At 32.2% G+C, this 18160-nt stretch overlaps 2 protein-coding genes across 3 annotated transcripts; one reads left to right on the top strand and one right to left on the bottom strand.

Moving 5' to 3' along the window:
* The first annotated feature begins 82 nt into the window (after nt 1–82).
* Nucleotides 83–7638, top strand: LOC131853722 (ubiquitin-conjugating enzyme E2-24 kDa). 2 transcript variants are annotated; one of them, XM_059204732.1, is made up of 5 exons: nt 83–400; nt 493–692; nt 1239–1577; nt 4495–4642; nt 5051–7638. In XM_059204732.1, the coding sequence occupies exons 3-5, from the start codon at nt 1242–1244 to the stop codon at nt 5146–5148; spliced, it is 582 nt and encodes a 193-aa protein (XP_059060715.1). In that variant the 5' UTR covers nt 83–400; nt 493–692; nt 1239–1241; the 3' UTR covers nt 5149–7638. The 2 variants fall into 2 exon arrangements, with proteins under 2 accessions (XP_059060715.1, XP_059060717.1); XM_059204734.1 differs by lacking the exon at nt 493–692.
* LOC131853721 (CD63 antigen-like) lies at nt 7216–16201 on the bottom strand. The gene is made up of 6 exons (XM_059204731.1): nt 16116–16201; nt 15806–15913; nt 13651–13842; nt 10154–10324; nt 8655–8885; nt 7216–8383 (listed from the first exon to the last, which is right to left on the bottom strand). The coding sequence occupies exons 2-6, from the start codon at nt 15869–15871 to the stop codon at nt 8318–8320; spliced, it is 726 nt and encodes a 241-aa protein (XP_059060714.1). The 5' UTR covers nt 15872–15913; nt 16116–16201; the 3' UTR covers nt 7216–8317.
* Nucleotides 16202–18160: the final 1959 nt, after the last annotated feature.

Raw genomic sequence — 18160 nt, 5'->3', positions numbered from 1 at the left:
ATCATAGTGAAAACAGGGTTTATTGTTTGCATCGTCGAAATAAGATTGGCAACTACTACAACTTTTTTTTTATTAAAAAGTTAAAAAATGTCCGAAAGTGGTTGTGTACGATTTTGTGAATTTAATCTTTAAAATATTTAGATTTACTTATATTTGTTTATTAAAATTATCTAATTTCTATAGATCCCGGTCTTAGACTAAAATTGTTTATAAATTAATTATTAAAAATCAATTACTTGTTTTCTTATGTCGTGAACGTTTGCGCATTTCATAAAATTCTGTCCGTGGTTGTTTGTGTGTTGGTGAGCGTGATGGACAAATAGATGAAATGTATTGAAGTGTATTGAAGCTTTGAAATTCGCCGGTACACTGCAAAATATCAAGTTTAATATTTATAAAGGTATATTTTGTCTGCAAATCTAATTTTCAGGCGGTTTTTACATTTTTATCAAGTCATGGGAAAGTAACAGTCTAAATATTTGCGGTTTCCAGTGCGGATGCGGAGCACATACCGAGGAGTTTGAGTTGATATCGTAACCCAAAATTTATACATAATCTGGACGAATTTATTTATATTCTATATATCGCGTGTTTGGAGAAGGCTATTTCTTGAATTGGGTCACTGGTGAATTGAAAAATTGTAAATTATCGGATAACGCCAGCCCACAAGATGGCCGACTGTTATTCGTAAGGTACAAATTAATCTTTTTACATTACATATCACGACGTTACATTGATCTTTATTCATTAACATGTTCTAGTGAAATTTAACTATAGTTGCTTAAATTAGTTTTTCCCTTTAATATCTAAAAATAAACGCGTGTGAAAGTCTTTGTTCTTAATTTGACCGTGCTTCAAATAAAAAAAATGCAGTTCACCTTTTGCACTCTAAATACTGTTTTGATAGAAAACAATTTAATTTTTATGCGATAGATACTTGTGTGATCTATAGTTGTGCAACTGTTCAGGTATTGACTATACCTTAATCATGCACTTGACATAGTATTTTCTTTTGTATGCAAACTTTGCGTAATTACTTTCACGTGTAAACGTTGTGCCATTATATTTTATTCCGCTAACTATTGATTCGCTTTTGTCCACTTTCATTTTTATTTTAGCATGTTCATATATTTTATAATTTACGTATAATTGTACTAGAATACATTATTTTTTTTTTCTCATAACCTTCTAAATAATTTTGTTAAGTTGACTATATCATCCAAGTTTGTTACTTTTAGATAATGTCCGGTGCGTCTGGTTCATCAGGAAGTGGAACAGGACGCGGCCGAGGCGGTGCAGGGTCAAGTGGAGCTATAACTGATAACAAACCAGATTCTAAAGAGAACAAACCCAATCCAAAAATGTCTAAAGCACTTGGTACATCTGCAAAGAGGATCCAAAAGGAACTAGCAGAGATTACTCTAGACCCGCCTCCCAATTGCAGTGCGGGACCCAAAGGGGACAATCTTTATGAATGGGTGTCTACCATTCTAGGGCCACCTGGTTCGGTATATGAAGGTGGTGTGTTTTTCCTAGACATTCACTTCTCACCAGAGTATCCATTTAAGCCTCCTAAGGTATGTATAATTGTCTATTTCTTAATATTTTCTTTATTCACCTTTCTTAAGTAACTATTGTTGTGTTAGAAAATAGACTTTCTGGTTTTATCCTTACTAAGCTTTCTGTGATGCCTAGCATGCACTATTTTTAAATATTATCTGAATGAATTCAATTGGAGTACTAAGAAAAGTTTTGAAATGTAATCATGATGACTAAACAATCCAATTATAATGTTAATTCCAACAATCACACAATATAAAATAAACTACAATAGTACCAGTATGTAATGTAAGTATACAAAGGTGTAATACATTACAGTTTAAATACTCTTGTATTTTTTTTTAATTTATTTAAGTACTCTGATTAGTTTTGTTAGTAGACTAAGGAGTATATGCCATTCATATGTGCCTTTTACTGCTTAGTAGGGTTCTCCCATTCAACTGTATGTGCACCCATAGGTTATTATGAAAAGGAGTTTAGACATTGTTGGATGTAGAGGAAGCAAAGACATATGTATGTATGTTTGAACATTTGGTGTTCTTTAGTCACCCTATATTTGAGTCTGTAATTAACAAAATCTGCAAGAGAGTTCTCCCTTAATAAATAAATGTAAAATAACAAGACAACAAATAACAACACTAAAGTATACTAAATCTACGGAAAGTGTATATTATCGTATGTGTGATTAATCGTTATTGTTATAATAGTTTTGTGATTAATATATCAGTTTATCTAATACCTGACATTGTTGGATAAGCGTTATGTAGATCCTGATTTATCAATCCTCACATCAAGAAACGTAAAAATGATCAAAGACATATGTATGTATGTTTGAACATTTGAACAGTGTTCTTTAGTCACATAAAGACCAGCTATATTTGACAGTCAAAATGAAACACATAAAGAAATTGCCACAATTCAACAAAATTTACTGCAAACAAGATGAATGTACAAAAAAATTTGAAAAAATGTCTAATACAATCAAAAGTGTCGACTGCTTATCAATAATCTAAAATTACAAAATCGGCAAAATGACACAAGATAGTAATATATTGTAGGTGTATATAAAATATAAAAGACAGTGTCATAAAAATTGTAAAAAGACTCGGTATGGATATTCAAGCAAGTGACGTTTTGCAAGTTTAGAATCACTCTAAAACTGTTCCAGAGTATTGTTCCAAGTTACTTAAAGACAACATCATTAAAGACTACAAAAGATATCGATTTACAATTTTTATTAATGAACACCTCAAAAGTTATTAAAAAAATCTAAAATAAAAAATATCAGTTTGTGTGGATAAAAAATGGCAATTTTCATACGAAAGGACGATACTGCACATGCAATTCAAATTTTTACCGAGTTTAAAAAAGATCAGTGCATAACAATAAACAGTTATAATACTTCCTATTTATTAGTGATTCAAATATTTACTATTATTACCTAACATTATTATTCCACAATACACAAGTAATATCGATGATTACAGTAAAATCAATAATGTTTTTATTAAAAATATTTGTTCATAATACAGTCTGTGTATGCTGGCTTAACCAAATACAATCCACAAATAATTTTGAATTATTGGCGATATATATTATAAATCTTCTATCTCTGTGTACACTACATAACACATATATATACTTTACACTTATAGTATATCATCATTACATGAACTTAACTTGTGTTGATATTGCAATCAAACTATAATTTCTTATTATAACAAACATAAATTATTGTTGTATAAAAAAAGATTAACAATATTATTTAAAATATATTTTTGTACTAATAAAATTATTAACTCCAGGAACTGTGACTATGATAAACAGTTGCATGTATTTGAATGGAATGGCAACCAACCAAGTAATGGCTTGGAACACTTATTCATTATATTATCATTATATATCACAGATGAGAAAATGTTGCATGTGTTACAATTTTGCGATGGATACTTAATAATACACAAAATCATAATCATTACTATATATAGTATGGTTGAACGAGTTGTTTTTATGCCTGATGCAAGTTTACAAAACTTTAATAGCAATATTAAACAGCGCTGTTTGTATGTTTGTGCATACTATCGTAATGGTGGGTTTTAAGCTTTCATTTTATTTATTGTATATAATTATATACAAATAGTGTTAATTATTGATATTTTCTTGAGTTTATGATTTTGATCACAGTATTATATTTAAGTTTCTACATTATAAATTCAATATAAAAATCTATAAATTATGTGTCCGTCATGATATAAACTAGTAATAAAAATGGATTATTCATATATATTCGATAATCAGCTGTTCAACACTCTGTATAGATTACTTTTTAAATGTGTGTGTCACTACACAGTAATTGTTAACTCTCATATATACATATATAAATCATGTCATTATACTCATACAAATAATTTACTTTTAAATAAATATTATTGGAGTATTAGTCTATCACAGTGTTGAGTTCAAAAAGCAAAAAACCAAAAAAATTTGAGATATTCTACCAGAATACTCGCGGGATTCGTACTAAATGCCTACAACTACGACAACAAATCTTATGTAATGAATATGACATTATTATCACATATTAATATGATGTCCATCTTACTGGCATGTATATAACAGGTGATGGTTACCACTTACTATTAGGATGGTTGTAAGCTTGTTTGCCATTCTAGTTACATTAAAACTAATCTGGATAAATGTATCTTTGTAAAACAAAATGCTGTCAGATTTTTTAAATTAGTTTTTAGTGTTATCAAATATTCAGAGAAACAATGGATTGCAAAATTTTCACTCTCAATTTGAAACATTATTTTGTATATTCAATATATTGATGTATAATTTGTTTCAATGTTATAATTGATCAATGTAATTTGCAATTTATATTTGAATGTTTTATTCTGTTAAATAAATACAAATATATGGTTTATGTTTCAGGTGACATTCCGAACTAGGATATACCATTGTAACATCAACAGCCAGGGTGTGATATGTCTAGATATACTCAAAGATAATTGGTCACCAGCATTGACAATATCTAAGGTCCTACTATCTATATGCTCATTGCTAACTGACTGTAATCCAGGTAAGTTTTCACTTTAAGTTTCAGAGCCTGGTTTTCTATTTGAGGATAGTTGCCTTAACAATTCATTCTGAGCCCATTGTTTTGTAACTGGCTAATGAAGAAATGTTTTTATTAACTATTTTATTATTTAGTAGGGTTCTAATTCAAATTGAGAATCCTGCTTGTGTGACATAATGTTGAATATAATACTGTAACATTTGTATTGTATGGTACAACTGCAACACTTTGTATGGTAATCATGTTTTAGTCATTTTCGTTGGTGACTTAGTGCTTCTAGTGCAATTGGAAGCTCAATACTGCAATGAAAATAGTTTATACTTGATCGGCTGAATTGGTATCCGAATAAGGAGTTTCAAATTTTATTAAAGACTACAAATGCAAATAACTAAATGGCCGTTTTGTTTGCAGCGGATCCACTAGTGGGCAGTATTGCAACACAATACATGCAGAATAGAGAGGAGCACGATCGTATCGCGCGCCTCTGGACCAAGCGTTATGCGACATGATTGCCCTGCCCCCCCACATCCGTTGCGGAACAACTTAATACTATCATACTCAACACCATTCTGTTCTAAATCCATCCTGTACACGTAAATGTAAGCTTACAATGTTAACAAAGTATCCAATCAATTAGTACACACTACTTGCATCATATTCATTAATTTTACAAATGTTTTAGATCAAATGTAGTTATATGAATATGATGCAAAATGTGCATGTTCATGACGGCTTATTAATATTTAGTTGCAATTAATGTGATGTCAACATGCTTGAGAAGAAGGTCTGATGTGTATAACTTTAAGGGACGTAAAATTTTTAGTTACAAAATGGATGATTTTCTGTTAATTTTATAGTTGTGTTAAATGCGGCGACAATCCCGTTTTAGTTCAAAAGTGAATTTGGTAATGACTAGTCATGGTTTTGTTCCATTCTGGTAGTGAATGTAAGATAATACTTTTCCATATATATGTATACATATTCTGGAATTATTACTGAATTGAATTTTGTGTAATGGGACGTGAATTTCTAATGATTTACAAATAGTAGGTTAAATCAGTGAATTGAGTCAATTTTGCCGCGGAATCGCGATGATCTCAAACACTTTTAACTAATTGTAGCAGTCTCGTGTGGTCATGAATAGAGAGATCTACATATCGAATAAAAATTGGAATTAATAGCACTTCCTATATCTTTGTTTTTATTTGCAGAAACCAATATGCACGGAACTTTCTCTGCTCTATTGCCAGTTTATTTTTACACTTTATTAAATACAATTAAAAACTATAAAAATCTCTAATAAACATAATCTCTCATGAACAGTCATTAACCGTAGAAAATATTTGTTAATTTGCGGATAATGAATAGGAAATAATATAACTGTCTAATTATAAAACAATACATTTTAGGCATGCACTTTATAACTAGTTTCATTGGTACATTCATATATAAAATAAATGCTATTATGATCTGTATAAAAACGTGTTTATAATCCCTGCGCATACGATGTACGGAGCATAGTCCCATTATTCTACAGCTGTAGAACTATCTGTATCAGAAATATAGTAGATCTCTTCTAGGACCGTGTTCATTAGGAATCAACACGATATCCATTGATACGAAAATGTAATAAGTATATGTATTAATTGACTCTACTCCATAAAATAAGACTCCATAACATAGATTCAAATGTACTATTTAATCACTAAGAAAATGTACTTCTTGAAATGTAGGTACATAATTGTAACAATACTCTTCCATGTCTTCAACGCTGTTCCCTTACCTAAGCCTTATTATATGAAAAATTTTGTAGATTTTCTACTTTGTCCATTTAATTTAAGACTTAGATAGTCAAATTATTTAAATATTTTGCCGTTGAAACTTTCTTTCGCATAATATAAGTGCAATTATTACGAGATTTCTAAAATACGGCGCATTTTAGTACACAATTTTGAAATGAAAGTACCTACATAAGGTCGAGGATATAAAACCTATTTATTTTTTATAGTAAAGGGCTTGTGGATGTGTTACAAGATGTGATCATGCTAGGTCTAACGTGATGGATCGTATTATGATGAAATTCTAATTATTGTAATGTAATACCGTCAAGTGACTTGACAATATTGGTAGGAGCCAGTTTTATTGTTCCCAAAAATTGTTTACAAAAATGACATATCAATTGCGTCTTCTAGAATTGTTGGCGATTGATTTGTAATTCCTTTCCTTAGGGTCAAATTGCACTATCAAATTTATAGGATCATATCTGTGTATTGATACTTTTAAATCATATGGTAGAGAAAAGTAAAAGATCTACTGGATTACAGTATAGCATGTAGCCAGGTCATTTATTCATCGCGTTTTTTACTAAGATAAAGATACATGTGGTCCTATATATATGATAATGGAATATCCCATAACTATCAAATCTGCTACCGTAACATGCGCGCTGACCAATACGTGCCAAATATTACCGGGCACACTTGGCCTCTGCTCCAGTCGAACGTTATTCGATCTTTTCTATATTCCGTTTAGATTGTAAACAGTTATTAGATGTAAGTTATTCTATTATCTAGGTATTGTATAATGTATGTCTTAACCTTAGTAATAAATAGATTTAGTATTGTAATGATTTTAGCGAAAAGCGTATGTCGCGCGTATATGAATGTTTTGGTGATATTGTAATGATGAAGTTCATTATATTTTTAATTGATGAATTTGGTGATTTAATTAGTGGTGCTGTGAGGTTCAAATGCTTGCGACATACAAGGAGGTGAATACTACGATTGTATTCCGGACTGGGTATATTTGGTCAATGTGATTTTTTTAGTTATTTTTACAACTATGTTGCTTGCATAAGACAACAACTGTATTTAATTGACGCGACTGAATGTTCCTTAAAACTTGATGTATAAACTCTGACCCCTTGTAATCATCCTATGTTACAATTTATATTATGGTATAAAATAGGAGAATAAAATGTGTGTAACTAGGACACTGAATGCTGTTTTATTGTATACGAACCTAATAAATAAAAAAAAAACTGATGCTGGATAATGAGATTTTATTATAAATAGCACATATACATTTCCAGAGACACTATAAAACACCAATCTAATTACGTAATGAGAGATATAAAACAACTATATTTGTATATAATATAATAGTAATAATAGATGTTCTAACACCGATAAGATTGTACTTATTACTATAGTGAGACATTTATGAAACGCATATTTTCAATTTGATTAATCAATACAAAGATTTGCATAACACAAATTAAAATTACTAGATTCATATTGGCATTTAGGAATAATTTATTCGAAAAATCAGTCTTACACTGAGCACTCGTGATTTTATGTGAAACAAGTCTCAAATACTGTGCACTGTGCGGGTCACACAATTCTAACAAAACTGACAAGGTATGCTTAAAATGTAAATAAAAGATATATTCTATTAATGCTATTCGAGGTAACAAAATTATAACTATAAAGTTCTCAAAAAATGTATCAGACAAAAATAAATAGAAAACGAATAAAATCTTAAATTCCAACAAAGTTTCTTTACGTATACATATGAACTGAATTGTACTTAAGTAAAAAATAACATGTTTAAAAAATATAATTATACATTATATACTAAGGTTCTACAGACACCGAGATTGTTTTGACTTGTTCCAATTTAAACTGTTTCGTACTGGCTGCGGATCGATCTAGCGAGGCAGCAAGCGAATATAACACCCAGAAGCTGAAAAATGGTAATGTTATTTAAAAAAAAAATGTACTTCAAATTATTAATAATAGTATTCTCATCACAATATGATTTTAAAAAGTCTTATATGAATTGAATAGTTATAATAGTTTTTTAGTTAAAAAAATAGTATGTTTAGCGACCTCATGATATAATCCTTCACATCAAATTTCATTAACATTAACTTGTTCGTCAGATGCAAAAAGGTTACAAACTGACAGACACGTGGATTTATAATATGGGTATGTATAAATAAGAATTGCCTTACCTGCACAATAGCAATGCCTACGCCGACGCCACCGAGGATCGCAGCGATATCTTGCAAATGTTCAACGACTTTATTCAGACAGCCATCGGTGCGGAGGGTCGGCGAATCGATGGTACAATCTGAGGAACTGCCGCTAGTTATAGAGTGGGGCAGACCCGCGCAGCAGGTATTTGGAATTTTAATTCCATTGTTACTCCAGTCTTTGGGTCCGTTGATGCCGCAGCAGTTCAACTAAACATAAAAAAAAAAAAACTATAAAATACAGTTAATGCTCCAAATAATAAAATAACCAGATATTACTATTGATTACCACGACTGTTAAGAAAAAATGGTAAAATATTGAATATATCTTCATTAAGATTAGTTATTGTTAGGAGTATGAGTTGTAGATATACGACCTAATTGTCTGTGTATCGATGACGATGTCGTTGCTTAGCATCTTGTTGATTGTAATATATTTTTATTCTGCTTATTATACGTATTCAATAATTAATATTGTTTTTTGTTCTCAACTTTAATAGTCATTAAAAGATAATAAGTAGATATACTTTCGCAAGATATACTCTAGAAAGAGACCCTAGAGCTTTATTAAAGGTAGCCCTGTTCCGTCTCATTTGACATCCTTTGTAACTTATTTTGCCGTTTTATTTTTAACATCATTCTTAGAAGCACTGCCTTGAGGTATATTCCCGAAATTGTATAGGCTTAATGCATAAACGGAGAAATCAGAATATCTGAAATATCCCTAAATTTAAGAGTGGATTCATTGAAAACATTCTTTTGCTACGAACAAACATTGCAACAATTAAAAAAAATATGTAAAAAGTGTGGCTGGCTGGCTCCAAAAGCTAACAAAAATCCTAGCAATCGACTAACTAGTAATCGTCTATCAATGTAGTGGAACCGAATCCGGTTATTTGCGGCTCTATTGTACTTGTGTACTCTAATAGAGACAAGCGTGACATCGCACCTCCGCTTAAGTAGCGCCGAATATTTTCGTTGTACTATACTCACTGTTGCCAGCGAATTACTAGGTACTTTGAGTAGTTTAATTTTCATTATTATAATTCTCCACAGAAACAAACATCACTCCTATTTTAGTTTTCCAGATTATTTTTTGACATAAAATATAGCTTCTCTGTTCAGGTCAAAATTCATTACAATCCGTTTACCAATTTACTTGTGAAGAGCTAACAAACAAGACATTTTCGCATTTATAATATTTGTATGGCTTTTGCGTTCCAATTTGAGGTAGATTTCTTTTGTAATACTACTTGAAACTTACATCGATCCCCGTGCAATTCAAACGTGGTTTAAACCTCTAGCGGTGCATGCAGACTAATGTCGTATTCGTCAGGCAGGAGTTGGCCTTCAGCCGCTCCATACATCCTTCCGCGCGTTTGGAGTGCAATCTGTACTCGCTTCCGTCTCGTATAGTCCGGTGAAGCTATAAAGGCCAGCTACGACCAACAGCATTATAGTCCGAAAAAAAAACTTACGTCAGTCTGGATGATGTCAAATGTCCGTTGAACGTCGGCATTCGTCGGGTATTCTTTGATCGTTTCGTTCAGGTGGCGCTTGATGCTGTTCTCCAAGTCCTTATGCTTCACGTAGCCCGCGATGCCAATCGCCAGCTCAGCCAAGAAGATGATCAACAAGAACACCGAGAACTGGAACATTAATTGTAAGAATTATACTATAAGTCCTTCCGTATAAATAGGTAGGAGTATAGAGTGTCTCCTGTACTTGACCGTTGTGAAGTTGTAAAAGCTAGAAACAGCATTAGAATAACCACCAACCTCGCAGTTATACTGGCTGAAACTTGCGGGTTATGCAAGCTGATAAGGACGCGTTCTCTTAACCTTACAAATTATTTTCTACTTTTTGCGCTTTGTCTCCTTCTGGGGCAGCGGACGACACAGTAACAGTTTTAGTGGCAACATTGGAATATTTTCAACATTTGTTATTTACAAACTTTGTTTCGGTTATAGGGTGACATTAGGTAAAGAAATTATATTAAGACATTAGGTTAAGAATAGGACAAGAGGCATGACATCTTAGTCCTCAGGGCAACGCGCATACGGTATCACTCTCATGATTATAAATTCCAATAACAAAAAACGTAATTCAAAGATTAGCTGCTGACAAAAGACGATGTTATCGTTAATGTAAACATCAGAGCATTATCCTACAGAGCCTAAATTAGAAATATTTGGTTTGAAAACTCGTGATCGTGTCAATTTAGAAGACAGTAATATTGGGCAAATTAAATGCATGAATCGGAATAGTGAATTTCAAATGCTTGAATGAGAGTAATTGATGTCACAACAGAACTGCCAATTACTCAAGTTGCGATGAAGTCAGAAGCTATGACCTCCGACACGCGCCGCCTGTTCATACGCTAAATGGACACTTCCCGTCTATTTAATTTGTAACTACCTATTACTGTACCCTTAGAATGAAGAATAAGGAAATGTGTTTTATAAGATGCTTTCTCAGCGTCTAATGGGTAATACAAATATCCAGGCCAACTGTAGTTAGTCGTAATCTTTGCCTTACACATGATAGGCTTAGACTAAGAGGGCATGTTTCAGTGCCCTGTTATTTGTCAACTGCACTTTCTTATTTGTGACCCTACAACCCATATTACAACATTATTTAACAAACATATCTTAAAAAACAAGCTGGTTAGCCGCTGAAATATGTAGATGCCCATGTAACACTTTATACAAAACCTAAGCTAATTTTGTCAACTTACTTGACACGGGTTATTAGTGTAGTATTTTTAAGTAGAGTATAAAAACTGAGATTAGAACGTGTTTTTGTCGCACGCCAGAAGCTTATATTCAAAACAAAGGCTGATTGTTCTAAATATATTAAGGCTATTTTAGTTTCGAGTGGCGGGTCGATATCTCCATGATATTATTGGATGGCCTAATTCGATTGGAATGGTTTAAGTCGAGTGTGAAGTACCAAAAGGCCTAATAAGCAATCACTATTTTTATGAATAATCATGGAAAGGTGACCACGCATGCGATTTTGGTATATTCTGCAGTTTTCTACGGTTAGATTTTTTACATAACTACAAAATAAATCTAGTTGTTTGGTTACAGTTCGCATACAGCTCGGCTTAATTTTAGACTTGAAAGCGTAAAGCAAAGCGTAAGAGGCCGAAAGGTATATGACTGTAAATATAAACGTATAAATAAAATGAGATTTTACTGAGTTAATGAACTGAACTATTTGTAACAATAATACTATTAACGTGGGGATATACAATAGAAAACCAATAAAGTACCGGTACTTTAGATACGGGTAGTACTATATGAGTATACAAAATAAACTAAATATGTTATTATATTCTCAGAGTTAGGACCTTTGCCCGCATTTATAGCTAAAATTTTTACCACACAAAGTGTTAAATTTGTTATGCTTGTACGTCATCTATTGTGACGCAGAAGAGTTGTATCAACTTGACAATAGATGATTAAGAATTAAAAATAATACTACATATTGATATTTGGTTATTTTTTGTCGTAGCCTTGAAAAAGTTCAATAAATATTTTTTTATTCTTTTAGTTTCAAATTAATAACAGTTTTCACAGATGTAGACTTTGTAGAAAGTCGTCTGTGTGATATCTCAGTTTCACCTATTATTGTTTTAATGGATGATAATAGTATGGTGCACCCATGGTCACTACATTTCCTATGTGGTTGTAGCCCACTCATGCATAAGCGAAATATCTCCTTTGGAAAGTATACACTATACTCTGAGGAGATATAAACCGTTGCTCCTAAGAATATTCTTCAATTTTTGTCTCTAACAGGCCTAGGTAGCAAACTTTGAATAAAAGGGCGAGCACAATACATCTATGTAGGTCGCAGTGCTACAAGTCCTAACATTTGAATTTTTTTTTTTCATTGAGGTATTTGGCTTATTATTAAAAAAATGGTGCACCTACCTGCACTATCGGTATACAAGGGCGGGCATTAGTGGAGAGTGATAGAATGAACATGAAGTCAGGTCAGCGCATAGTGGCGAATTTGCTAGACGTTTCTAGTAGGACAGTATGAAGTTCGGTTCGGTTGTAGACAGTGAAATTACTGGGTAAGAAGCATGACATCTTATTACATGACCTCTAGAATGGTAACGTGTTGTAACATGAATGTCAAGTGCAAGCTTATAAGCTATAGGCTGTCGTCTTCTTAGCTATTCTATATGCAGTACAGTAGTAAATGTAACATAGTGACGGACAGGAGGTCATTACTGATTAGTAATGTGCACTTTATTGTAGTTAGGTTCAGTACCTATAAACAAGAAATAATAATAATAGCAATACCAGCCTTTCCCCTTTTAAGGTAAGTATACTAATATACAAACTTTCCTGTTTGTTTCAATGTGCAAGTAAAATATTTAATGGCTTTACTATATTTTTTACTACATACTATTACTACTATTTTTACTACATTCTATGTAACTTACTAAATATTTAAAAAAATCTGTTTAAGTATAGTATTAAGTAATCTAAATATATATAACTCAAAGGTGACTGACATAGTGATCTATCAACGCACAGCCCAAAACCACTTGACGGATTGGGCCGAAATTTGATTAATTCTACCCTTGAAGGGATAAAACAGGGGATGAAAGTTTGTATGAAATTTTATCAATTTTAAACCGATTGGGCTGCATGCATAAGGCTACTATGACGTAGGCATCCCCTAAGACAGGATTTTGATAAATTTCACCCCAAAGGGGATCAATTAACACGAGCGAAGCCGCGGGCAAAAGCTAGTTAGTCATATGTGCAGTAGTAAAATGACTTTAGTTTGAGATTCAAGATAATATTTATGAATACAATATACTGTGTGCTGGGATTGAAGTAGAGAGCATAGTGAAAACAGTGTGTTAAACCACTAATCAACCAAGGGAAACATTCCATTTACTATAAAATTAGAGGATAGTTATAGTTGGCTGTAGAATGGTAGTACTTACCGTAATGATCATGCAGTGATTCTCCTTGACAGCACCACAGCATCCAAAGAAGGCAACCACAAATACAATGATGCCCACAATGATCATCACAACAGGCCCAGAGGTGTAGAATTGTTCATCTGTCAAGTCGATGTAGGGAGATGATTTGATTTCTGATGTAATACCAACTATGAGAATGATCAAGCCAGTAATCTGGAAAAAGAATGAATAATTATTAATATGATCATTGATATAATATAATGTGTTCTTTAATATTGTCATATTTGTAATAGAATAAAAAAAAACGTTACAAATGTTTTGTACACTAGTGATGTTTAATGTGTATAAATTAAAAAAAAAAAATGATGTTTGATGTTTTATTTTATTTTATTTATACATATATGTAGGTATATTTGCCTATGTTCTGACAAAAATAGTAGTGAAAACAAAGGTTGTGTGTTACAATGCATAGTCTGTTCTTTTTTAATATAATCATCTGTCATCATCATGTCTCTTATCGCTTATGCGTCATACTCATGAACGGGTGCTTCTCGGATGAATCTTTCGTTTTGATATGGCTGGTTTCATCACTGGAGATTTAGAGATATAAATTCACATACAGTTATTTATGTGTCGACTAGATTTTAAATTACGATATTTTGCTTCTAAATCGGCGTAACTAGACTCGACCTCTACAACCACAAGAATAAGCGTTTTCATTAATCTAGCTGTATTGGTTTATTGCTAATTCGCCTCCTAAAATCTGTAATATTCCACCAACTCTGATTTTCAAAAATTAATTATTAATAATAAATTATTTTTATTTTTTAGAAAATTAAACCTAATTATACCCACAATAATAGTAGCATAAAAAATACTTAGTGAGTCGCCAACTATTGAATGGGTACATGCTACAGTCAAATTTATGAATAATTTGACTAGATAAAGTGGTTATTGACCCTACTGAGAGACTATAACATGAAAGACATCAGTTTATTCAAGAGTTACGCTCAAACTGAATATCATTATTTGCTTTCAGCTTAAGTCTTACATAATAAATACAATATTTGATGAATAGTTGGTAATACTTAACAAAATGTACAGATTTCTCAGACCTCCTAAATATATACATACAAGTTTCCTACTTTCCTTTGAATCAGTCAAGTTAATTTGGAGGAGTTTTGTTACAAACTCTGTAACATAAGAATTTTATATATTAGATGTGTATATAAAACGCAAGTTCAGAGTATTGTACATAGCTCAATAAACAAAGAAATTGTTTTTGAATGGCTGGCATTTTTAGATAGAATTCTGAAGTAGTTTCTTAGTTACAAAATTTCAGAAACAAATTTAAAAAGTTATTTAGTCATGTTGAGTGTGCATCAATGTTTTTTAAGTACCACATCTAATAATGCCACTCTAATAGTGCCAGCACTCTGGAACAGTCTATGAACCAACAAAGGAAAGGATATTTTAATCTTATATTTTTCTAAGGTTTCTTACTTATTTGCATTTCTTCTAAATCTACTTTAAACATTAACAGTAGAAAATAATATATTTTTTCAAAAAGTATTCCCTTTTCGTAACATGAAGAGGGGGGTACATATAGGTAATCTTTAACAACACCCAGGAAATTGTGATTATGAACTACAGTTAATGAAACACTACTAATAATTTTACTACAAAACATATTCATAATACAAAGAAATCAATGACAAATATAATTACAACACATTCAAAACACATAACAACAATGAGACAGATATATAACTATTGTCATTACATATACTTATATAGAGTGTTTTCATGAGTCACATTTAACAGGGTAGTGATAAAATCATGTGTAATACTTGTTCTAGATAAGTTACAGCTATTTATGGTAGGCATCTAACCCAAGCCAGATATTTTCATTCATTATGTATGTTTTTATGTTTAAATATAATTCTTCTTGTATATGCGAGATGGTAAATATACTTTACCATTTTCCATAAAATTATAGTATTTATTGGCAAATGTTCGATCTTTCGTAATTAGTTACAAAAATGTGGGTAGATGCATGGTGGAAACATTAAATTTATTATTCCCAGACGTGCAATTATGCATTTCTACATGATTTCGTACAATAAGGACGAGTGTGGAAATTGTGTCTATTATGAAATTTATTGATTCTACTTACCGCAAACAGAAGATTAAAGAGGAAAAGCAGGTATTTCACACAAGACATACCACCGCCCAGTGCCATTGTGGTTATTGGTTGATTCTAGTCCAAATTAAATATTACAATCTGAAAAAAAACTACATTTGTAATTCGAGTCAAATTGCGTTGCATCGATTTGCGTTGCACAGAATAGACAGATGGAGGAAAAATGTTCAGAAATATTATGTAGAAAAATAATCGTTATTCGTCTATATCAGTTATGTTGTTTTTATTTAATATTTATATTTAAAAAACAATAGTAATAAATGCTTTGTCTATATTTACTTACATTATATATGATCACTTTTAACAAATACAAAACACGCAACCCGTCGCGATCGAGCCAAACGAAAACATAATAGTATAAAGTTGCCAGGATCCAAAAGAAAAATATTACAATACACTGCAATGTAATATTTTGATATGGTACTATTATATAAATTCGTAAATATATTTTTAAATAAAAATAAATACAATTATTGTTTACGTTTGTATTATTAAATAGGATAGTTAGTTATTCATAGTTTTATTATGCGACGTCAAAATCACTTCCGAAGGATTAAATATTACAATTACATAATATATATATATAAGGGGTATTTAATAACGTAGTAGATATAGTGATAATGTTTTTTATAAAAAATCGTTATTCTTGAAAAGACGCTTGTTACCTGGAGTGCCATAATTTACGCAAAACGTAAAAGATGGTAACTACATGGCAACATTGTAATGTGTGCGACTGAGATAGACTGAGAGGGGTTGACTTGAGAGCAAAAAAGTGAGGTCAAATCAGATCAAAGTATAAAATACAAAACTAAGATCAATGTTATTACCTACTATTAGTTAACAATAAAATAGATATAATTAATAACTTTGTAACCCAAACTGACCTTTTGAATGAACCTAAACGTACCATTAAACAGCACGGAATGTGGGGTAGATCTCGATTATTTGAATTATTTATTTCTTATTACTAATTGAAAAAATAGGTTTTTTAATGGATGTTAATAGAATACTGCAGCCGCTTGCGCTAACGGTTTACACTGGCGGGGCACGAGTGGAGGATGATAAGATGAGCATGAGGTCAGGTCAGATAGCCCATAGTGAAAAATTCATCACAAACTTCTATTATTTTCAGGGGGAACCACGTAGGTCAATCACGTATTCATTCTGTTTTAAATCGGAATTGATTGCAGTTACGTTACACTCTAAAAATGAGGATCACAGAGTTTTCTCAAATTTCTATTACATTGCTTTGCTCAGTGGCACATGCGCCTTAGCAAATTTTCAGAGCAATCTTTTAAAATGTATCATACTATCGGATATACCTAATTATCTCAGTGTTAAGGTTATGTCTGCTGAGTTAAATGTTTTCTTTAGTTACAACAGTATAATTGTATACACTGCACGCTGTATTATTGTAACATTTGTAACTAAGTACTATCTAAGTATCTAATACAAATATAATATAAATAATAATATCCCTGGATTATTCACACAACGCGATCTAGTCCTAAGGTAAAAAGAACTTGTGTTATGGGTAATAAACAACTTATATAAATAGTTAGATATATTTTTTTGTAAATACATACATAATATACAAAGAAAATACCTAGACCGATACTAACAATCATACTCATGAATACAAATGTTTGTACAGGAGTTTGCAAACGTGTGGGGATCGAACCCGCGACCATCGAAAGTAAAGCGGTATGCTAAACCGTATGCGAGGCCGTCAAATATAATATAGTAGCTATATATTCCACGGCTTCGGTGGTATAATATATTCACTTGTATTATGGTATCAACTTTACCATTCGGGCTGTATGTTTTCTATGAAATACCACGAGATGTCGCCTCTAGCCACTGGCGTCAAGTTTAGCCTCCACGTCTTGGCAAGCCTTGACAATTCAAGAAGAACACAGTTCGTTCTGTTTCCGTTCATCAGTATCTTCCATATGAGGAGGACAAGTACCTACAACGGGACAAAGACGTTTGTCATTTGGGGTGGACGTAAAGTTTTTCTCTTTCATGCATCTCGTTTGCAGTGATCCTATGATTGACTCCCTTTCTGGCCATATCTTTTTTTACAGTCTGTTCGGACATCGTCGGCTCGCCGGACTGGAGTCCGCGAGCGGTGCTGCGGGGCGCGGCTCGAAGGGGGTGCGAATAGCACCGGACCGACCGGCCGCTCGCGGACTCCTGTCCGGCGAGCCGACGATGTCCGAACACAGTCCATGTAACATTTTAGGTCGTCCTTTACCGCTGTAATCATGGACATCCATACTCATTATTTCACTTCTCGTTCTTTTCTTCAGTCCTGCGAATTACATG

Source organism: Achroia grisella, unplaced genomic scaffold (assembly GCF_030625045.1).
Source record: "Achroia grisella isolate CSIRO2021 unplaced genomic scaffold, CSIRO_AGI_Agris_v1 utg905, whole genome shotgun sequence".
In the NCBI taxonomy this organism is placed as follows: domain Eukaryota; kingdom Metazoa; phylum Arthropoda; class Insecta; order Lepidoptera; family Pyralidae; genus Achroia; species Achroia grisella.
This window is presented reverse-complemented; position numbering and strand designations above follow the sequence as displayed.

Coding starts and splice junctions, on each gene's coding strand:
- LOC131853722 (XM_059204734.1), top strand. CDS start 1,242: ATGTCCGGTGCGTCTGGTTCATCAGGAAGTGGAACAGGACGCGGCCGA. Junction 1,578..4,494: donor ATCCATTTAAGCCTCCTAAG/GTATGTATAATT, acceptor TTTATGTTTCAG/GTGACATTCCGAACTAGGAT. Junction 4,643..5,050: donor GCTAACTGACTGTAATCCAG/GTAAGTTTTCAC, acceptor TTTTGTTTGCAG/CGGATCCACTAGTGGGCAGT.
- LOC131853721 (XM_059204731.1), bottom strand. CDS start 15,871: ATGGCACTGGGCGGTGGTATGTCTTGTGTGAAATACCTGCTTTTCCTC. Junction 8,886..10,153: donor TTGACATCATCCAGACTGAC/GTAAGTTTTTTT, acceptor TTTTATGTTTAG/TTGAACTGCTGCGGCATCAA. Junction 8,384..8,654: donor TAGGCATTGCTATTGTGCAG/GTAAGGCAATTC, acceptor ACCATTTTTCAG/CTTCTGGGTGTTATATTCGC.